We start from the raw sequence: 21,461 nt of genomic DNA, 5'->3' as shown, positions 1-21,461 counted from the left end.
TACCAACACGTACCGGCCTAAACGACACAGGTTTAGTGCAGGTGTAGTAGAGGTGTAGTACCAATGTAGTAGGGCTGTTGAGGTGTAGTAGGGGCGTAGTTCAGATGTAGTACAGGTGTTGTAGAGGTGTAGCAGGGGTGTAGTAGAGGTGTAGTAATGGTGCCTGATGCAGGGTCGTGGATGTTCATGTTTGACGTTTCATCATTATTTGAATGTAAAACACTGATAAACTTGAATGTATTAATATTATTACTACAAAAGTAATATTAACATTAATAATTCGTGGTAATATTGAAATTAATAATGAATATTATTAATAATAACATTACAATTATGATTCATATGATTATGTTAAGTAATAATATTGAATATTTTTAATAATAATTTCCATAATATTTATATGATTCATTATTTTCATATTTCTAATAATATTGATGCGTTTGGTAAAAGCGCACCTTCTGCTTCTGACGTCAGCGCACCACCCGCGGGGTCGCGCACGCAGACAGGCACACACGCGCACGCTGCTCCGTCAGCTGCGGTTGTTTTGCGGATCGGCGGCTAATGCTAATGCTAATGCTAACCGCCGTCTGACCGATCGGCTCATCGATTAGTTACTGATCGATTAGTTACTGATCGATTAGTTACTGATCGATTAGAGATGACCCCGATCCGTGCACGCGCACCGTGTGCGCAGCGATACGCTGCTCCGTGCGCGTTCCAGCGGAGCTAGCCGGGATGCTAAGTGGCTATGCTAGCGGCTCTTTGTTCCTCAGCCCGTCAGAGGAAGCAGCAGATCGAACATCCTGTTTAATATCAATATTCATATCGATCACCGCGTATTGATCAGCGGCCTCCATCGATACCACACCTGATTGGATCCGCAACAACAACATTAACAACACGGGGCTGTTGTTAGCCGCGTGCTAAGCTAACAGCTGCTGTATTGTAAACATATTGCAAACACATTGAAAATATTATAAACGTTATAAATATTACAAGTATTATAAATGTTTTACATGTTCTAAACACGTTGGATCACTTGAGCCTCATGATGGACTCCAAACTGTTTCTATGGATCCGCCTCCTGATACTAGTACCTGGTGAGTACGACTACCATACTACTTCTACTACTACTACTACTACTACTATACTACGACTACTTGAACTATACGACTACTTTACTACTACTGCACTACTACTACTACTACTATACCACTACTATACTACTACTCTACCCTACTACTACTATACTACTACTACTGCACTACTTTACTACTACCACTACATTACTACTATACTACTTCTACTACACTACTACTATACTATTACTATACTACCACTATAGTACTACTACTATACGACTAATGCTACTACTACTGGCACGGTGGCGCAGTGCATTGCACTGCTGCCTCACAGCAAGAAGGTCCTGGGTTCGATTCCCGCCTGGGGCGCTGTTGGCACCGTGCTCTGGTGGGTTATCTCCCAAACAGGAGCCTTTCTGGGTGGAGTTTGCATGTTCTCCCCGTGCTCACATGGGGTTTCCTCCACCTCACGTCAGTAAGGACCCCCCCCAAAAACATGCACCATCATGGTGTGACCAGCGATGGACACTTATCACCTGGTCCCCGGGTGCGTCCACGTACGCTGCCCACTGCTCCTGCTGTGCCCCCGGAGGAAGGACAAGCCAGGATGGTTCAATGCAGAGGAACCATTTCACCAGCACCATCAAGCATGTGTTGTAGTGTGGTGTGTTGCGTGATGAATAAAGACTGTTTCTTCTTCTTTTCTACTGTACTACTACTGCTTTTCTACTACTCATACTATACTACTCCTACTTTACTATACTACTACTACTACTATACTACTACTACTACACAACTACTATACTTCTACTACTAATATACTACTATACTGCTACTATACTTCTACCACTACTATTACTACAACTACTAGTATACTACTACTACTGTACTACTACTAGTATAGTATTCTATATAGTATTTCACGTCTTCGCTTTTGCAGTGATGAATACATTATTATATGTGTTAGAATAACACATATAATAATGTGTTAGAATTATTATTATTATTATTATTATTAATCATAACAATAGTAATAATAATAAACTGTAGTAACTACAAAAACAAAGTCAAAATTCTTATTTCTTATGTCTGTCTGTCTGTCTGTCTGTGTCTGTTTGTGTGCAGGCATCTCCACAGCGTTTCAGAGGAACGACAACGTTTACGTCTCCAGTGTCGCCAGCGGTGAGATCGTCCATCAATAGATCACTACAACTGTCGATACATTAATAAATAGATCAATACATCACTAGATCAATACATCAATCAATAGATCTGCACACAGCTGTATACAGTGGATGTGTTGTTGTGGTAATTCACCCTGGTGTGTGTTTGTACACAGCTGTATACATTACGTGTGTGTTGTTGTTGTAACTCACCCAGGTGTGTGTCTTTATACAATGGGTTTATTGCTGTTGTTGTTGTAACTCACCCTGGTGTGTCTGTCCACAGCTGTATACAGTGGTTGTTGTTGTTGTAACTCACCCTGGTGTGTGTCTGTACACAGCTGTATACAGTGGGTGTGTTGTTTGACTCACCCTGGTGTGTGTCTGTACACAGCTGTCCTATTGTGTTTCTGGTCTTTCCAGAAAGTCCTCCCAGAATGAAGGGGGTGAACTCACCATGTCCCGTGTCGACCAATCAGCAGTCTGCAGTGTTGTCACGTGACCTTTTGCTCTCGCTAACTGGGGTGACAGAAACACTGGTACAGATATGGTCTGATTTGGATCAAACTTGGACCAGAGCGTGTGTGGACCACCCCCAGTTCTAATCCTGTGGGCAAATGACGAGGAAGACTAAGGGAAACATAAGGGGCTGGACCTTGAATATTAATAATAATAATATCAATAACATTATTATTGTTATTATTATTCATAATCATACAAAAATAATAATATTACTGAAAAGTATAATATTAAGTATATTAATAAGTATAATACGAATAATAATATTAATAAGTTTAATATTAATATTATTATAATCTAATAATAATAAATAGTGATGATGCTGTGTGTGTTTCAGCATGTGGGGGCGCTGCCGAGCTGCTGCCTCCCCGCTCTGGGGTCCTGACCAGCCCCGGCTGGCCCCTGCAGTACCCCTCTGGTGCCAACTGCAGCTGGAGCATTCGGGCCCCGCCCGGAGACAGCATCACTGTCAGGTTAGCCACACCATGCTAACACCATGCCATTATGATGCCCTTCCGACACCATTATGACACCATGCCAAGACCATTCTGACACCATGCCGACACCATGCCGACACCATGCCAAGACCATTCTGACACCATTCTGACACCATGCCAACACCATTCTGACACCATGCCGACACCATTATGACACCATGCCGACACCATTCTGACACCATGCCAACACCATTATGACACCATGCCAACACCATGCCAACACCATTATGACACCATGCCAACTTCATGCCAACACCATGCCAACACCATGCCAACACCATTATGACACCATGCCAACACCATTATAACGTCATGCCAACACCATGCAGACACCATTCTGACACCACGCCAACATCGTTTCGACACCATGCCGACACTATTCTAACACCACGCCAACATCGTTTCGACACCATGCCGACACCATGCAGAAACTGTGCAGACACTGTGCCAACGCAGTGCCGATGCCATTCCAATACCTTGTCGACGCCAAGCGAACACCATGCCAACACCACTCTAACAATATGTCGACACCATTGTGACACCATGCTGACACCTATGTGACATCATGCCGAAACCATTTTGACACAATGCCGATACCATTCTAAGACCATGCAAACATCGTGCCGACACCATTTCGCCACCATGCTGACACCATGCGGACACCATTCTGACACCATGCCGACACCATTCTGACACCGTGCCGACACTATTCTAACACCACGCCAACATCGTTTTGACACCATGCCGACACCATGCAGAAACTGTGCAGACACTGTGCCAACGCAGTGCCGATGCCATTCCAATACCTTGCCGACGCCATGCGAACACCATGCCAACACCACTCTGACACTATGTCGACACCATTGTGACACCATGCTGACACCTATGTGACATCATGCCGAAACCATTTTTACACAATGCCGATACCATTCCGCCACCATGCTGACACCATGCCAACAATGTACCGATGCCATTCCGACACCTTGCCGATAGCATGCCAACACCATGCCGACACCATGCCAACACCGTGCTGATGCCATTCCGACACCTTGCCTACACCGTGCCTATGCAGTGCTGATGCGATTCTGACACCGCGCGGACACCATTCCAACACCATTCTGACACCATGCCGACACTATTCTGACGCCAATGCGGACATTCCGACACCATGCCAACACCATGGCGACACTGACTACGCAGTGCCGGCGCCATTCTCACACCTTGCCGACACTGTGCCAACGCCATTCCAACACCTTGCCGACACTATACCAACACCATGCCTACGCAGTGCCGACAACTTGCCGACACCTTGCCGACACCATGCCGACACCATGCGGACACCATTCTGACACCGTGCGGACACCGTGCCGAGACTGTGCCGATGCCGTTCCGACACCTTGCCGACACTATACAGACACCGTACCTACGCAGTGCCGACGCCATTCCAACCCCGTGCCGACACTGTGCCGGCACGCTGCCAACACCATGCTAACACCATGCTAACCCGTTAGCACCATTCTAACTCCTCCTCCTCCTCAGCTTCCAGGACTTTGATCTTCAGACCTCCGACTGGCTCTCCATGGGCTCCTCCAGGAAACAGGAAGTGCTGCGTTTGTCCGGCTCCTCACTTCCTGTTCCCTTCATCAGTGCCCAGGACCACGTGTGGATCCATTTCCTGTCACAGCATAACATGGCCGCCGCAAAAGGCTTCCGGCTGGCCTACGTCACAGGTAACCATGGGGACCCTTTCTTAGGGGTGAGGAGGTCCATTAGGGTTCCTGTCCTCCATCCTGTCCTCCATCCTATCCTCCACCGTATCCTCCATCCTGTCCTCCATCCCTCCACCTTATCCTCCATCCTGTCCTCCATCTTGTTATCCATCCCTCCATTTTGTTACCCATCCCTCCATCCTGTCCTCCATCCAGACACTAATCCCCTCCTCTCTCTCTCTCTCTCTCCGTCATCCCTCCATCAGGCGGGGTGGAGCAGAGGCTGTGTCTGGAGAATCAGTTCCACTGCTCCAACAGGAAGTGCGTCCCCAGCTGGTGGCGGTGCAACGCCATGGACGAGTGTGGAGACAACTCTGATGAAGAGGAGTGCTCCTCCTCCTCCCTCTCCTCCTCCTCTTCCTCCTCCACCTCCTCCCTCTCTTCCTCTTCCTCCTCCTCCTTCCAGCCCTGCTCCTATCACCAGTTCCCCTGCTTGTCCCGCTACACCCGCCTCTACACCTGTCTTCCCTCCACCCTGCGCTGTGACGGCACCATCGACTGCCAGGTACAGTACCACTACTACTGTACTACTACTACTACACAGTACTACTGTACTACTACTACTGTACTACAGTAGTAGTACTACTACTACTACTGTACTACTACTACTACTGTATTACTACTGTACTACCACAGTACTACTACCATACTACTGCTACACAATACTACTACTGTACAATTACTACTGTACTACTACTGTAATGCTACTGTACTACTACTACACAGTACTACTACTACACAGTACTACTACTGTGCTACTACTATAGTACTACTACTATACTACTACTGTTCTACAGTACTAGTATTGTACTACTACTACTACACAGTACTATTACACTACCACTACACTATTACTGTACTACACAGTACTGTACTACTACACTACTGCTTTACTACTATTGTACAACTACTATTACACAATACTACTACTACTGTACTACTACACAGTAAGATACTGTGCTACTACTGTACTGCTACCACATGACTACTGCACTACTACTTCACAGTACTACTACACTAGATACTGTACTGCTACTACACATTACTACTGTACTACTACTGCACCTTTACTATACTACTACTATACTACGAGTACAGTGATAGTACAGTAGTGACAAGTACAGTGATAGTACAGTGATAGTACAGTAGTGATAGTGCAGTGGTAGTACAGTGATAGTACAGAAGTGGTAGTATAGTACTGATAGTACAGTGATAGTACAGTGATAGTACAGTACAGTAGTGATAGTACAGTGACAGTAAAGTGATAGTACATTGACAGTACAGTAGTGATAGTACAGTAGTAATATAAGGTGACAGTACTGTAGTGATAGTACAGTAACTGTATAATAGTGATAATACAGTTACAGTAAAGTGATCGTACAGTGATAGTACAGTAGTGATGGTACAGTACAATTATAGAACAGTATAGTACAGTTCAGTGACAATACAGTAGTGATAGGACAGTAGCAATAGTACAGTGACAGTACAGTAGTGACAGTACAGTTGTGATAGTACAGTGACAGTAGTGATAGGACAGTAGTGACAGTACTACTGTACTGTCGGCTTACAGTAGTGATAGGACAGTAGTGACAGTACAGTAGTGATAGGACAGTAGTGATAATACAGTGACAGTACAGTAGTGATAGTGCAGTGGTAGTACAGTGAAAGTACAGAGGTGGTAGTATAGTACTGATAGTACAGTGATAGTACAGTGATAGTACAGTAGTGATAGTACAGTGACAGTAAAGTGATAGTACATTGACAGTACAGTAGTGATAGTACAGTAGTAATATAAGGTGACAGTACAGTAGTGATAGTACAGTAACTGTATAATAGTGATAATACAGTGACAGTAAAGTGATCGTACAGTGATAGTACAGTAGTGATGGTACAGTACAATGATAGAACAGTATAGTACAGTTCAGTGACAATACAGTAGTGATAGGACAGTAGCAATAGTACAGTGACAGTACAGTAGTGATAGTACAGTGACAGTACAGTTGTGATAGTACAGTGACAGTAGTGATAGGACAGTAGTGACAGTACAGTAGTGACAGTACTACTGTACTGTCACTACTGCTCTGTTGCTTACAGTAGTGATAGGACAGTAGTGACAGTACAGTAGTGATAGGACAGTAGTGATATTACAGTGACAGTACAGTAGTGATAGTACAATAGTGATATTACACAGACAGTACAGTGATGTTACAGTGATAGTACAGTAGTGGCAGTACAGTAATAGTATAGTATTGATAGTACTGTAGCAGTGTAGTGATGGTACAGTAGTACTGTGTAGTAGTAGTACAGTAGTAGAACAGTATCACCATCCACTTCCTGTCTCCAGGATCTGGGCGATGAGATCGACTGTGACGTTCCGTCGTGTGGAGAACGTCTCAAGAATTTCTACGGTTCCTTCACCTCCCCCAACTACCCCGACTTCTACCCCCCCGGGAGCAACTGCACCTGGACCATCGACACCGGGGACGCCAGGAAGGTGCTTAGCATTTTAGCTGTTAGCCAGAAAGGTCTGTTAGCATGTTAGCTGTTAGCCTGCTCGCTAATCCCTGTGGCACCCCAGGTGATCCTGCGCTTCACCGACTTCAAGCTGGACGGAACGGGGTATGGCGACTACGTGAAGGTGTATGACGGTCTGGAGCAGAACCCGCGGCGCCTCCTCAGGGTTCTCACAGCGTTCGATTCCCGAGCGCCGGTCGCTGTCGTTTCCTCCTCTGGCCAGATGAGGGTGCACTTCTACGCCGACAAGATCAACGCGGCCCGGGGCTTCAACGTCACCTACCAGGTACCAGGGTTCTGCCCCAGGGGTTCTACCACAGGGTTCTACTAGGTACCAGGGTTCTACTAGGTACCAGGGTTCTACCTCAGGGTTCGGCCACAGAGTTTACCGCAGTGATGGTTCTTCACGGTTCTAGTATGTACTGCAGGGTTCTAGAAGGTTCCAGGGGGTTCGAGCAGCTTGTAACCTAGCTGTGGGTCTCCAGGTGGACGGGTTCTGCTTGCCCTGGGAGGTTCCATGCGGGGGGAACTGGGGCTGCTACACGGAGCAGCAGCGTTGCGACGGGTACTGGCACTGCCCCAACGGCCGAGACGAGAGGAACTGCTCTGGTTGCCAGGACGACGAGTTCCCCTGTGGCCGCAGCGCCGCCTGCTACCCCCGCTCCGACCGCTGCAACTACCAGAACCGCTGCCCTAACGGCTCTGACGAGAAGAACTGCTTCTTCTGCCAGCCCGGGAACTTCCACTGCAAGGTAAGGAACCCCACCCGCACACCCGGCCCCACACGGCCACAGGAAGTGTAACCAGTCTCCGCTTCCTGTGCAGAACAACCGCTGCGTGTTTGAGTCCTGGGTGTGCGACGCACAGGACGACTGCGGTGACGGCAGTGACGAGGAGAGCTGCCCACTGGTGGTGCCCACACGCGTCATCACGGCAGCCGTCATAGGAAGCCTGATCTGCGGCCTCCTGCTGGTCATCGCACTCGGCTGCACCTGCAAGCTGTACTCCCTGCGCATGGTGGAGCGACGGTAGTCTACATGCTTCATGCTAGATGCTGTTTGCTGTTCTCCCTGCACATGGTGGAAGCAATATGTTCCATGCTACACGCGAACCAAATGTGATTTGATGTCGCAGGTCGTTTGAGACCCAGCTGTCCCGTGTGGAGGCGGAACTCCTGAGGAGGGAAGCCCCTCCCTCTTATGGTCAACTGATCGCTCAGGGCCTCATCCCCCCCGTGGATGACTTCCCTGTCTGCTCCGGAAACCAGGTCACTTCCTGTTTACTTTTATGATGTACACAAAGACATAGACACAGGAAGTATTTTTAAAGCAGGACAGGAAATAGTTTTACAGCAGCACAGGACGTTTTTTTACAGCAGGACAGAAAGTAGTTTTACAGCAGCACAGGAAGTAGCTTTACAGCAGGACAGGAAGTAGATTTACATCAGGATAGGAAGTGGTTTTACAGCATGAAAGGAAGTAGTTAAAGGGAACAGTGAGAGCAAACGTTTTCATCCACAAAACCCATTTAAGCTGGTTGATATCGGTGGGAACAGCAAGGTCTCTTTCCCATTCCATTGTAGGTAAAAATAAAGTATCATCTGTTTTTTATAAAAGTTTGTATATTCTGGAAAAGGGATTTTTTTATCTCAAGTTTGGGGCTGTTAGGCCTCCACGGTCTTTGTTTTTCTGTAGTGTTGCTCGTTTTATTCTCTGTTTCTTGTATTCTAATACAATTTATTGACTATTGAGTCAAGAGTATTTAACCACTGTACTGTTGCACTGGGGTCGGTGAAAATATATAGTTTGTTTGGTAAAATATTAATTTTCACTGCTGCTATCCTACCAATTAGTGAGCTGGGAAGGTTGTTCCATCGAATTAGGTCTTCAATGGATTTGAGCAATGGAGTAAAGTTACAGGTAAACCAATCTGACAGATTAGTGGAGATATCAATACCAAGGTATCTAATGTTGCCCGTTGTGATGGTTAAAGGAAGTTTCTGAGTTGCAGCATTGTAGTCCCCCCACTGAGTGGTAAGACTGTGGTTTAAGTCCAATTTATTAAATAGTCTGAGATAGCTAAAAATTTAGATATAAGATTGATCACCTCCGGTAGGGATGATATTGGGTTCTTTACGTACAACAAGATACCGTCTGCATACAAACTGATGATCAGATTTTATTATTATCATATTTATTGTTATTATTATTATTATTATTATTATTATATTAATTATTATATGTATTATTATTTTTATTATAATTATTATTATTATTATTATATATATTTTTTTATTATTATATTTATTATCATTATTAAATCGTTGAGGTCCTCCACTTGGTTTTGTGCAGTGTTTCTTTTTATATATAATATATATTTATATATTTATAAATTGTATTCATATATATTTATATATATATAAATTGTATTTATATATATTTATTTATTTGCAATTGGCTTTGTTATTTGTCTTTTTTGAGTTTGAGCAGATTGTTGGTGGTTTAGTCACCATGTTGGATCCGTACTCACTTCTGCTTCTCGTCAGATCACAGCAGGCTCCCCACCTCCTCTCCCATGCTCTCCCGGAAGTAGTTTTACAGCAGGACAGGAAGTAGTTTTACAACAGCACCAGAAGTGGTTTTACAGCAGGACAGGAAGTAGATTTAGAGCAGCATGGGAAGTAGTTTAACAGCAGAATGGGAAGTCGTTTTACAGCAGCGCAGGAAGTAGTTTTACACCTGACCAGGAAGTTGTTTTACAGCAGGAGAGGTAGTAGTTTCCCAGCAGCACAGGAAGCAGGAAGTGACCTGTCCTCCATCTTGTTTCAGGCGTCCGTCCTGGAGAACCTGCGTCTTGCCGTGCGTTCGCAGCTCGGCTTCACGTCGCTCCGCCTCCCGTCGTCCGGTCGACGAGGAAACCTGTGGCGCCGCCTCTTCTCGCGCTCGCGCCGCTCGGCTTCGCTGCCGCTGGTGTCGCCCGACCCGGAGGTCGGCGCAGCCGGGGGCGGGGCTTCCGGGATCCCAGGGTCCGCCCCTGGAGACTGGGCGGTAGCGGCGGACTCGGATGACGCCGACAGCGAGGGGGAGAGGGCGCGCGGAGGCGGAGCCACCGCGGGACCTGTCACGGCGCTGCCTCAGAAGGCTCCGCCACCCGGCACCGTGGATGCCGGCGCCGCCGTGGCAAGCGGGCGCCCTGCCCGCCGCTCCTCCCCCGCCGCCCCCCCGCCCGGCCCCCCCTCAGAAAGCCACGCCCCTTCGCGCTCGGCACTGGGACGCCTGGCGCTGGGCTGGCTGGGGCTGCTTCGGAGCTTCCAGAGCCAGAGCCCGCAGCAGGAAGCTGGAAGTCGGGAGGAGGAGGAGGACGTGGAGCTCCTCATCCCAGCCTCCGACTCAGACTCCTCCTCCTCGTCCTCCTCGTCCTCCTCCTCCTCAGGCCACGCCCACCGGCATCACCACAGCAACGCCCCCCGCGGCCGGGACGGGCTGTGCGAACACTGCGGCATCGTGCACACGGCGCAGATCCCCGACGCCTGCCTGGAGGCGGCTAGCAAGATGGAGAGCAGCGACGACGAGCTGCTGCTAACATGCTAACTAGCATGCTAAATGTGGCTAACACATTCAATTGGACCCTAGCTCACATGACAAAAATACGTTGGACTGGCTAACTACCATGCTAACACGCTACTCTGGACTGTGGCTAACTACCATGCTAACACCTAGACTGGACCGTGGCTAACTACCATTCTAACATACTAATCTGGACTGTGGCTAACTACCATGCTAACACCTAGACGACTGTGGCTAACTTCCATTCTAACACACTTATCTGGACATGGCTAACTACAATGCTAACACCTAGACTGGATTCTGGCTAAGTAGCATGCTAGCAGCTAGACTGGACTGTGGCTAACTAGCAAACTAACATGCTGGACTGTTAGCATCAGTTAGCACCTCACTTGGACAGACTTCCATGTGAGCTGTAACATCACTTCCTGCTTGCGGTTCAGACAGGAAGTGATGTTAAACTGTCGGTACGACCTTAGACTTTCTGTGTGGTTCCCTTTCGATGACCGTCCCCTCACACCTCCTCCACCCGCGGTACTGAAACCATGAGCTAAACGCTAACTGACCCTTCTCCCAAAGACTGATGGAGATGTGCGTTTTCACTTCCTTCTCGACAGGAAGTCCCTCCTCTCCCCAACAGGAAGTTGAGTCCTGAGTGTTTCTATTTATTCTTCAGACTTTACTTTTGGTGTTTTGGTGTAAAGTGCATGTCTTGGTCTCGTGCTCTTATTTTGAAGTGAACTGTGAAGCTGTGTGTGCCCTTCAAATTAAAGGTGCTCAGCTGTCACTTTGCTCTGACTTTTACTTTGAGAATCTGTCACTTCCTGTTTCACTTCCACAGTGGGGGCTGCTAAACCTCATCTCACCACTAGGAGTCTGGACAGCAGCTAGGCTAGCTGATCCCATTCGTAGCCATGCACTATGCTAACACAGACGATAACTATTTTATTTAAAAAAACAAAGATTATATAAATATATTCATAGGAATATTGATAAAACCATATATATATTTATTTAAATAAAACATTTATATATATATATTAAAAACATTTATATAAATTAACTCACTTTATAGCTGTGACGTAGTCATACTATAATTAATACTCTATTTTTTCACGTAGTATATTTAGAAGTTTTTTGACATAGTATGGCGTTTTTGGGCGTAGTATACAACAGAAGCAGTAATGAGAATAAAATAGAATTTAGCTGAGTGAAAGGTAAAGCTTAAAGTGTAAGTTAAATGTAAAGTCAAAATGTGTCTTGTGCATTGCCATTCAGAGGAGGAGGTTCCTGTCCTGGAACAGGGCGGAGTCATCGTAGCTGCTGCTGTGGTGCAGCAATGAGCTCCTGTAACGTCCTTATTGAAGGAGCCTCTGGCTGAACACACTGTGTGTGTGAGCAGCAGGTCGTGTAGGGGCTGTGCGGTGTTGTCATGACGCTGAGCAGCAGGTCGTGTAGGGGCTGTGCGGTGTTGTCATGACGCTGAGCAGCAGGTCGTGTAGGGGCTGTGCAGTGTTGTCATGACACTGAGCAGCAGGTCGTGTAGGGGCTGTGCAGTGTTGTCATGACACTGAGCAGCAGGTTGTGTAGGGGCTGTGCGGTGTAGTCATGACGCTGAGCAGCAGGTTGTGTAGGGGCTGTGCGGTGTAGTCATGACGCTGAGCAGCAGGTCGTGTAGGGGCTGTGCGGTGTAGTCATGACGCTGAGCAGCAGGTCGTGTATGGGCTGTGCGGTGTTGTCATGACGCTGAGCAGCAGGTCGTGTAGGGGCTGTGCAGTGTTGTCATGACGCTGAGCATATATATAGATATATATATCTCTCTCTCTCTCTCTCTCTCTCTCTCTCTCTATATATATATATATATATATACATATATATATATAGCAGGAGAGGGAGAAGGGTAGGAGAGTAGAGTTGAGAGTAGGAACTTTGAACGTTGGCATGATGAAGGGTAAGGAGAGAGAACTAGCTGACATGATGGAGAGAAGGAAGGTAGATGTACTATGTGTACAAGAGACCAGGTGGAAGGGGAGTAAGGCCAGGAGTATCACAGCCAGGTACAAACTGTTCTACCATGGAGTGGATGGCAGGAGAAACGGGGTAGGGATGGTGTTGAAGGAAGAACATGTCAAGAGTGTTTGTGAGGTGACCAGAGTGTGGGACAGAGTGATGAGCATGAAGCTGGACATTGATGGGGTGATAATGAATGTGGTCAGTGCATACGCTCCCCAAGTTGGGTGTGAGATGGAAGAGTAAGAAGAATTCTTTAGTGAGATGGATGTAGTGGTGGAGAGCGTCCCCAAGGGAGAGAGAGTGGTTGTAGGAGCAGATCTCAATGGGCATGTTGGCCAAGGGATCAGAGACATAGGTGACGAGAAGGTGATGGGTAGGTATGGTGTCAAGGAGAGGAATGTGGAAGGACACGTGGTGGTGGATTTCACCAAAAGGATGGAATTGACTGTTGTGAATACGTATTTCAAGAAGAGGGAGGAACACAGGGTGACATACAAGTGTGGAGGAAGGTGCACACAGGTGGACTACATCTTATGAATGAGGAAGTACAGTAGAGCATAGAGCAGAAGAGGTTGGCGAAGAAGAAATGGGAAAGTCAGAGAGATGAAGAAAGTAGACAGGAGTACAAGCTGATGCGGCGCAAGGCGAAGAGAGAAGTGGCAAAGGAAAAGGAAACGGCGTACGACGAGTTGTATGAGAGGTTGAACAGTTGGAAGGAGAAAAGGATCTGCGGCCGTATATAACTTGGACACTCGGGTGAAGAGAGGAGCAGAGCTGTCAACTGATCACCACCTGGTGGTGAGTTGGATCAGATGGAGGGGGAGGCTGCCAGACAGACCTGGTAAACCCAAACGTGTAGTGAGGGTGAACTGGGAACGCCTGGTGGATGACCCTGTCCGCAAGGTTTTCAACTCCCATTTCCGGAAGAATTTTTCAGCATCCCGGGGGAGGTTGGGGACATGGAATCCGTGTGGGTCATGTTCAAAACCACCATTGCAGAGGCGGCTGCTAGGAGCTGTGGTCGGAAGGTCGTCGGTGCCTGTTGTGGCGGTAACCCAAGAACCCGTTGGTGGACACCAGCGGTGAAGAAAGCCGTCAAGCTGAAGAAGGAGGCCTTTCGGGCTTGGGTGGCCCAGGGGTCTCCCGAGGCAGCAGACAGGTACCGGCAGGCTAGAAGGGCTGCGGCTTCGGTGGTCGCTGAAGCAAAAACCCGGGTGTGGGAGGAGTTCGGAGAGGCTATGGAGAGGGACCTTCGGTTGGCCTCAAGGAGGTTCTGGCAAACTGTTCGGCGACTCAGAAAGGGAAAGCAGGGCTTGGCTCAGGCTGTGTTCAGCCGGGGAGGAGCCTGCTGACCCGGACTGGGGGTATTGTCTGGCGGTGGAAAGAGCACTTTGAGGAACTCCTGAACCCGATCAAAACGTCCTCAGGGGAAGAGGCAGAGTCTGAAGACTCTGGAAGTCTCGTCCATGTGCCTGGCAGAGGTCTCTGAGGCAGTTAAAAGCTCCTCGGGGTCAAGGCGCCGGGGGTGGATGAGATTTGCCCTGAAATGCTGAAGGCTCTGGACATTGTTGGGCTGTCTTGACTGACACGCCTCTTCAGTGTTGCGTGGATGTCGGGTACAGTACCTGTGGAGTGGCAGACCAGGGTGGTGGTTCCCATTTTTAAAAAGGGGAACCGGAGGGTGTGCTCCAATTATAGGGGTATCACACTGCTCAGCCTCCCCGGGAAAGTTTACTCCAGGGTGCTGGAAAGGAGGCTCCGGCCGATTGTGGAACCTCAGATTCAGGAGGAGCGATGTGGATTCCGTCCTGGACGTGGAACAGTGGAGCAGCTCTTTACCCTTGCAGGGTTGCTTGGGGGTAGGGTAGTGGGAGTTTGCCCATCCAGTTTACATGTGTTTTGTGGACCTGGGGAAGGTTTTCGACTGTGTCCCTCGGGGGATCCTGTGGGGGGTATTGAGGGAGTATGGGGTACCGGGGACGTTGGTACAAGCCATCCGGGCCTCGTACAACCAAAGTGAGCGCTGTGTTCGTGTTCTTGGCACAAAGTCAAACATGTTCTCAGTGGGTGTTGGACTCCGCCAAGGTTGCCCCATGTCCCCGATTCTGTTTGTGATATTCATAGAGAGGATCTCAGGGCGCAGCAGAGGTGAGGAGAGTGTCCCGTTTAGGAACCTCAGAACTTCATCTCTGCTTTTTGCAGATGATGTGGGGGTTTTTTTGGCTTCATCAGACAGTGACCTCCAGCACGCACTGGGGCTTCAGCCCCTCCAAGTCTGAGGCCATGGTTCTCTGCTGGAAAACGGTGGATTGCTCCGCGGGTCGGGAGCCAGTTGCTGCCCCAAGTGAAGGAGTTCAAGTATCTCGAGATCATGTTCACGAGTGGGGGGAAAATGGAGCGTGAGATGGACAGGCGGATCGGTGCGGTGTCAGCAGTGATGCAGGCGTTGCAGCGGACCGTTGTGGTGAAGAGGGAGCTGAGCCGGAAGGCAAAGCTCTCAATTTACCAGTGAGCTTTATTACATTTCACTGCATACATGTATGAAAGTATGTATATGTATGTGACGAATAAACCTCTTGAACCTTGAACCTCCATCTACATCCCAACCCTCACTTATGGTCATGAGCTTTGGGTAGTGACCAAAAGAACGAGATCGCGAATACAAGCGGCCGAAATGAGTTTCCTCCGTAGGGTGGCTGGGCTCAGCCTTAGAGATGGGGTGAGGAGCTCTGACACCCGGAGGGAGCTCGGAGTAGAGCCGCTGCTCCTTCAGGTAGAAAGGAGCCAGTTGAGGTGGTTGGGGCATCTGATCAGGATGCCTCCTGGGTGCCTTCCCTTGGAGGTTTTCCGGACACATCCAACTGGTAGGAGACCACGGGGTAGACCCAGAACGTGCTGGAGGGATAACATATCCCAGCTGGCCTGGAAACGCTTTGGGGTCCCCCAGGAGGAACTGGAAAACGTTGCCTGGGAGAAGGAGGCCTGGAGCTCCTTGCTCAGCCTGCTGCCACCACGACCCGGCACCAGATAAGCAGAGGAAAATGGATGGATGGATGAATATATATATTATACTTTATGCATATTTTGACAGTACAGTATGTTACTTTTGGAATTTTTTAAAGTGTTTTGTATTGTACCAGGTAACGCCACACATTGTACTGTAACATCCATGTTATGTTGCATTACATCAGAGCTTCTCAATTATTTTCTGTTACACCCCCCCTCGGAAGCGGTAAACATTTCGCGCCCCCCAACTCTCCGCCGCGACTGTAAATAGTATCATTTGTCTTTAAAATTCTTATAAGTACACCTCTGCATAACATTGTATCCTTATTAACATTAAAGAAAACAAAAAAAGAAAAAATAAAGAAATATAGATCAACTTACAACAAAGCAAGATTCAAGATTCAAGATTTTTTATTTGTCACATACATATACATACTTTCATACATATATGCAGTGAAATGTAATGCAACGCACCCGGTGATAGCACACAATATGTCCTAGGGAAAAATAAATAAAAGTAGAAAATTCCTTTCTAATAGGCCGACTAACTGACTCCTAAAACATAATACAGTAAGTGGAATACTTATAGAATAAGATAAAAATATATAGAATAAAATACAATAAAAATGAATTGAAATAAAATGGAATAGGTTGAAGGAATATGGCTATGTATATACAGATATGTGCATTTAAAGTGGCATGTGAATTAAAGTGGCATGTGAATGTGAATAGTGTGAGGTAGTGTTTGGGATAATACAGCACAGTATACAACAGTACGGCGCAGCAATACAGCATCACGAACAACCCTGAACAGTGATACAGTATGCGGTACAGTATGCTACATACAGTACAGTAGGTAGTGGAGCCTAGTGCATGGCTCAGTTAGGACCCCTGGTGAGGTCAGCGTTGACAGTTCTAATGGCTTGAGGGAAGAAACTCAGTCTCAGTCTCTGTTCTCGCTGTGTGACTGCGGAGGCGCTTGCCTGACGCAGCAGCTGAAACAGTCCGTTGTTGGGGTGATGAGGATCCTTCATGATCCTACGGGCTCTGCTACTACACCTCCTGGTGTATAACTCCTGCAAGGGGGGGAGGGTAGTTCCAGTGGTACGTTCAGCTGAACGCACCACCCCCACAGATCTTAGGTACATTTCGTATTTTTCACATGATTTGAAAGTGGAGAAACAGAGCTTCAAAAGAATGTCACTTGTGCGAATCAAGCTATCGAGGACGCATGCGTCCTCGATTGTGATCCACGCCTAAAGTCCACAATCAGCTCCTTGGTTTTGCTGACGTTCAGGTGGAGGCTGTTGTCCTGGCACCAGAGTGACAGGTCAGCCACCTCCTCGCGGTAGGCCTTCTCATCGCAGTCGGTGATCAGGCCCACGACCACGGTGTCGTCAGCAAACTTGATGATGGTGTTGGAGCTGGACCTGGCCACACAGTCATGTGTGTACAGGGAGTACAGTAGGGGGCTGAGGACGCAGCCCTGGGGGGATCCTGTGTTCAGGGTGAGGGAGCTTGACATGTACTTCCCCACCTTGACCACCTGGGGGCGGCCTGTGAGGAAGTCCAGGATCCAGGTGCACAGCGGAGCATTCAATCCTAGCTCCAACAACTTGACAGCCAGTCTGGTGGGGACGATGGTGTTGAAAGCTGAACTATAATCGATGAACAGCATTCTCACATAGGCCCCCTTCTGGCCATCCAGGTGCGTGAGCGTGGTGTGCAGTACCTGGGAGACCGCGTCATTCGTGGATCTGTTCTGCCGGTACGCGAACTGCAACGGGTCCAAGGTGCGGGGGAGGGAGGCGCAGATGTAATCCTTAATCAGCCTCTCGAAACACTTCATGACCACCGAGGTGAGGGCCACCGGACGGTAGTCATTCAGGCAGGTTGGAGAGACGATCTTCGGGACAGGAACGACGGTGGACCTCTTGAAACAGGATGGGACCACTGATTCAGCCAGGGAGATGTTGAATATTGTGGTGAACACCGGAGCTAGCTGGTTAGCACAGGTCTTCAGTACTCGTCCAGATATGCCATCTGGGCCCGCAGCTTTCCTGGTGTTCACCCGCATCAAAGCCCTCCTGACCTCGTGCACGGACACTGAGAGTGCGCGCTCGTCCCCAGCGGTGTAACTCCAATTAGCTGGCGAGCTAGCGGTGCTGCTGCCAGACTCGAACCGCGCATAAAAGGAGTTCAGTTGGTTGGCCAGGGAGGCGTCCACACTCGTGGCTGGGGAGGAGCTGCTCTTGTAGTTTGTTATTGTTCGCAGCCCCTCCCACAAGCGTCTGGTGTCCCCCCGCTCCATCTGCAGCTCCACGGTGTCTCTGTACGTCCGTTTAGCGTCCCTCACCGCCCTCCGCAGATTGTACGACGCCGCTTTGTAATTGTCCATGTTACCAGATACAAGTCCGTCGTTGTAAGCGGCCGTGCGCGCATTCAGAGCGCAGCGGATGGATTTATCAACCCATGGTTTCTGGTTTGGAAATATCCGAACTTTCACAGTGGGAACGATTTCATCCGCGAGCGTAGCCACAAAACTTACTACAGCCTCCGTAAACTCGCTGACGTCACTTGAACTTGTTTGGAACATGTCCCAGTCGACGTCAGTCAGAGCGTCCTGAAGCGCAGCCTCCGCATACATTTATTAACATTGTTTTTTAGTCTGTAACAGAAAATGTAAAAAAAAATTTCAATCCTTATTTAAACTGTAAACATTTTTTGACACAGTGTGTCCACTCAGCATTAGGTGAGGCCTTCGTGATGAGCGCCCCAAGTCCTTTTCTCAGCCCTGCCATGGTCTGTGCACCATCACTACAAACACCAATGCAGTTCTGCCACTTTAGCCCATTTCAGTCAGGAAGCAGTCCAGCATTTTGAATAGCTCTTCAGCTGTGGCTCCATCTCTGACATATTTACAAAAAAGTAGATCCTCACGCAGGGAGTTTATGTCAAAATGTACATAAGCGATATACAAACAGTCTCTGTTGCTGTCAGTTGCTTCATCGAACTGTGAGGCAAAACGTTTGTCATTGAGTTGATCTACCAGCCGTTCTTTAAGATTGTTCACAATGTCATTGGACAGAGGGATAGTTTTTATTTTTTCGGCGCTTGCGTCATCCAGCATGACAGAGACCATGTCTAATGCTGCAGGCGGTATCCTCTGCTATGGAGTGGGGTTTTTTGCACTGAGCAATTTGGTACGCCACCTTATATGATGCTAACAGTGCTCGCTGCTTTACTGAAGTAGCATTCACAAAGCGGGACGATTGTTGGCAATATTCGGCACGTTTTCGCTGAAAAAAATCAAGCGGCTTATCAGCTTGATTGGGGTGTAATGTCTTTAAGTGACGCCTTCATTTATTTGGCTTCATGCTGTCCACTGCCAACATTTTTAGACACAGTAAACATACCGCTCTTTCCTCGTCTCCCACCGTAGTCACAGTGAAGCTGAGGTGTCTTGGAATGTGTGTGCGTCCCAAGACAGCCCCATCGTATAAGATAATTACTAAGAGACCGTGCCAGGGGTCCCGAGAGAGAGAGAGCACATCACCAGGGGTCCTGGTGACGAGGGAAGTAAAATGTGACCTGTGACCTATGTAGGGGAACCAAATGGTAAATGTTGTCTGTGGGCAGGCATGAAAGAACATGCCCAAGTGTAGCTTTCGCGAGACTTACGTTTGTCTCATTATCTCCGTCTCTCTCCGCCTTTCTTTTCATACCTGTTAAATATTTTTCCATGGTGTCTCTTAAGGGTTTGTTATCTGCACTTAATTTCTCCTCCTCTGTGCTCCTGTTCGGTGCAAAAAACCCTACCCCGTTCCCCGGGGTCACAGCGCCCCCCCTGGCATCACTCCGAGCCCCCCAGGGGGGTGCGCCACACTATTTGAGAAACACTGCTACATCATGGGTGAGTTCTACATTCCACTCATGTTGTATTGTACAATTTTCAGTATCTCCACTATTTAAATATTTGTCTTGTTTTGTCTTCATTTTCTTAAATATTTTTGGAATGGTCAGTATTGACAGTAATTGAGTTTTTTTATTGACAAACATTTTGGTTGCAGTGTGTTTCTGATGGAATCCATATCCTTTATACATGCTTTTGCCACTGGATGCTTTGTAATATTCACTTACTCTGTGTTGTGGGTGTGTGTCAATAACATCTGTTTGTAGTAGTGATTTCAAAGATCAGTTGACTTTGACAGAATTATTACTATTAACAGAAATTACAACAGTCAGATTCATTGTTGTAGTACACTACTGAACTACTGGGGGAGTCATACTCATTCAGCCCAATTTTGTTCCTTGCATGTGAATCAACAACCACATACCACCATCCCTGTTTGATAATTGCACATGTATTATCAGAAATAGTCTATAAACATGAATCATTATTATTTAAGTGATTAATTAATTTCCCTATCAATTTCATAGTGACATTATACAGCGGAGAGTCATAGTGATCTACAGCAATGCAGCTAGTAAATGGGTTATTTGGAATGTTGTCTTGAACATAATTTGTCTTGTTGTAATCCTGTTGTTGTAATATAATTTCTTCCTGGAACATTATCATTTGTGACCCACCACAGATCTTAGGTACATTTCGTATTTTTCACATGATTTGAAAGTGGAGAAACAGAGCTTCAAAAGAATGTCACTTGTGCGAATCAAGCTAATATATTTAGAGCTAGTTAATGAGGGTGTGGCAAACTGTGTTTCTGAGCTAATCCCCCTCAAAGTTTTCCCCACACTTGGTTCATTCAGCCAGCTCCCAGAATGCAAATGGCACATGGCCACTTGACACCCTGCTGAATGGGGCAATCAATTTAATAAATGTGCACATGCCAAATATCTTCAAAGTTGTTGGAGTTATGTGGAGTTATATTATGTGGGCTAACCGCACCCTACCCCAGCTACATCCTGAGAGCCTGTTTGGGGCCTCTTTTCATTTTCTTTTCGCCACTGGCTGCTTTTGCAGGTATACTTGAGAATCTTGTGCATTACCACTTGTTCATAATCTGCATCACGAACTTCAAGGGACTTCATCACGTCATCAACATCTTCCGTTGTAACAACAGCGGGCGTGTCATCGGTCTCCTGCGGTGGTTCTTAAAAATATTCCTTTTCATCGTCACATTCAGGCTGAAATCAGTTGTTTGAAATGTTCTCCAAGTCTGTCCAAGTCATTTTCTGTCCATGTGCAAACATTCTGAATCTTGTTCTTAAGAAGTGTTGTTAAACTGACATCTCCACACTGCTTGCTCCTAGACTTTGCAAACTGTAAATCCTGATGAAATTTAATTACCTTTCATAACAATAACAATTCATT

General features: G+C 47.3%; 1 protein-coding gene and 1 pseudogene across 2 annotated transcripts in view; both read left to right on the top strand.

The window, feature by feature from the left end:
* The window catches only part of LOC307238073, a 154,896-nt pseudogene that overhangs the window by 48,495 nt on the left and 84,940 nt on the right, over positions 1-21,461 (top strand). The window lies entirely within an intron of this gene.
* lrp12 (low density lipoprotein receptor-related protein 12) lies at positions 548-11,824 on the top strand. Its single transcript, XM_080002017.1, has 11 exons — positions 548-1,100; positions 2,208-2,264; positions 3,102-3,237; positions 4,801-4,991; positions 5,237-5,535; positions 7,375-7,524; positions 7,609-7,830; positions 8,030-8,296; positions 8,370-8,572; positions 8,679-8,811; positions 10,373-11,824. The coding sequence occupies exons 1-11, from the start codon at positions 1,049-1,051 to the stop codon at positions 11,132-11,134; spliced, it is 2,472 nt and encodes an 823-aa protein (XP_079858143.1). The 5' UTR covers positions 548-1,048; the 3' UTR covers positions 11,135-11,824.

The sequence above is a fragment of the Zeus faber genome, assembly GCF_960531495.2.
Source record: "Zeus faber genome assembly, chromosome: 1".
NCBI classification, from domain to species: domain Eukaryota; kingdom Metazoa; phylum Chordata; class Actinopteri; order Zeiformes; family Zeidae; genus Zeus; species Zeus faber.
This window is presented reverse-complemented; position numbering and strand designations above follow the sequence as displayed.

What these genes read in the sequence shown, in the direction of transcription:
- lrp12 (XM_080002017.1), top strand. Translation starts at nt 1,049, where the DNA reads ATGATGGACTCCAAACTGTTTCTATGGATCCGCCTCCTGATACTAGTA. An exon ending in CCTCCTGATACTAGTACCTG is followed by an intron (nt 1,101 to 2,207) that starts GTGAGTACGACT and finishes GTTTGTGTGCAG; the next exon opens with GCATCTCCACAGCGTTTCAG. An exon ending in CCGGCTGGCCTACGTCACAG is followed by an intron (nt 4,992 to 5,236) that starts GTAACCATGGGG and finishes TCCCTCCATCAG; the next exon opens with GCGGGGTGGAGCAGAGGCTG.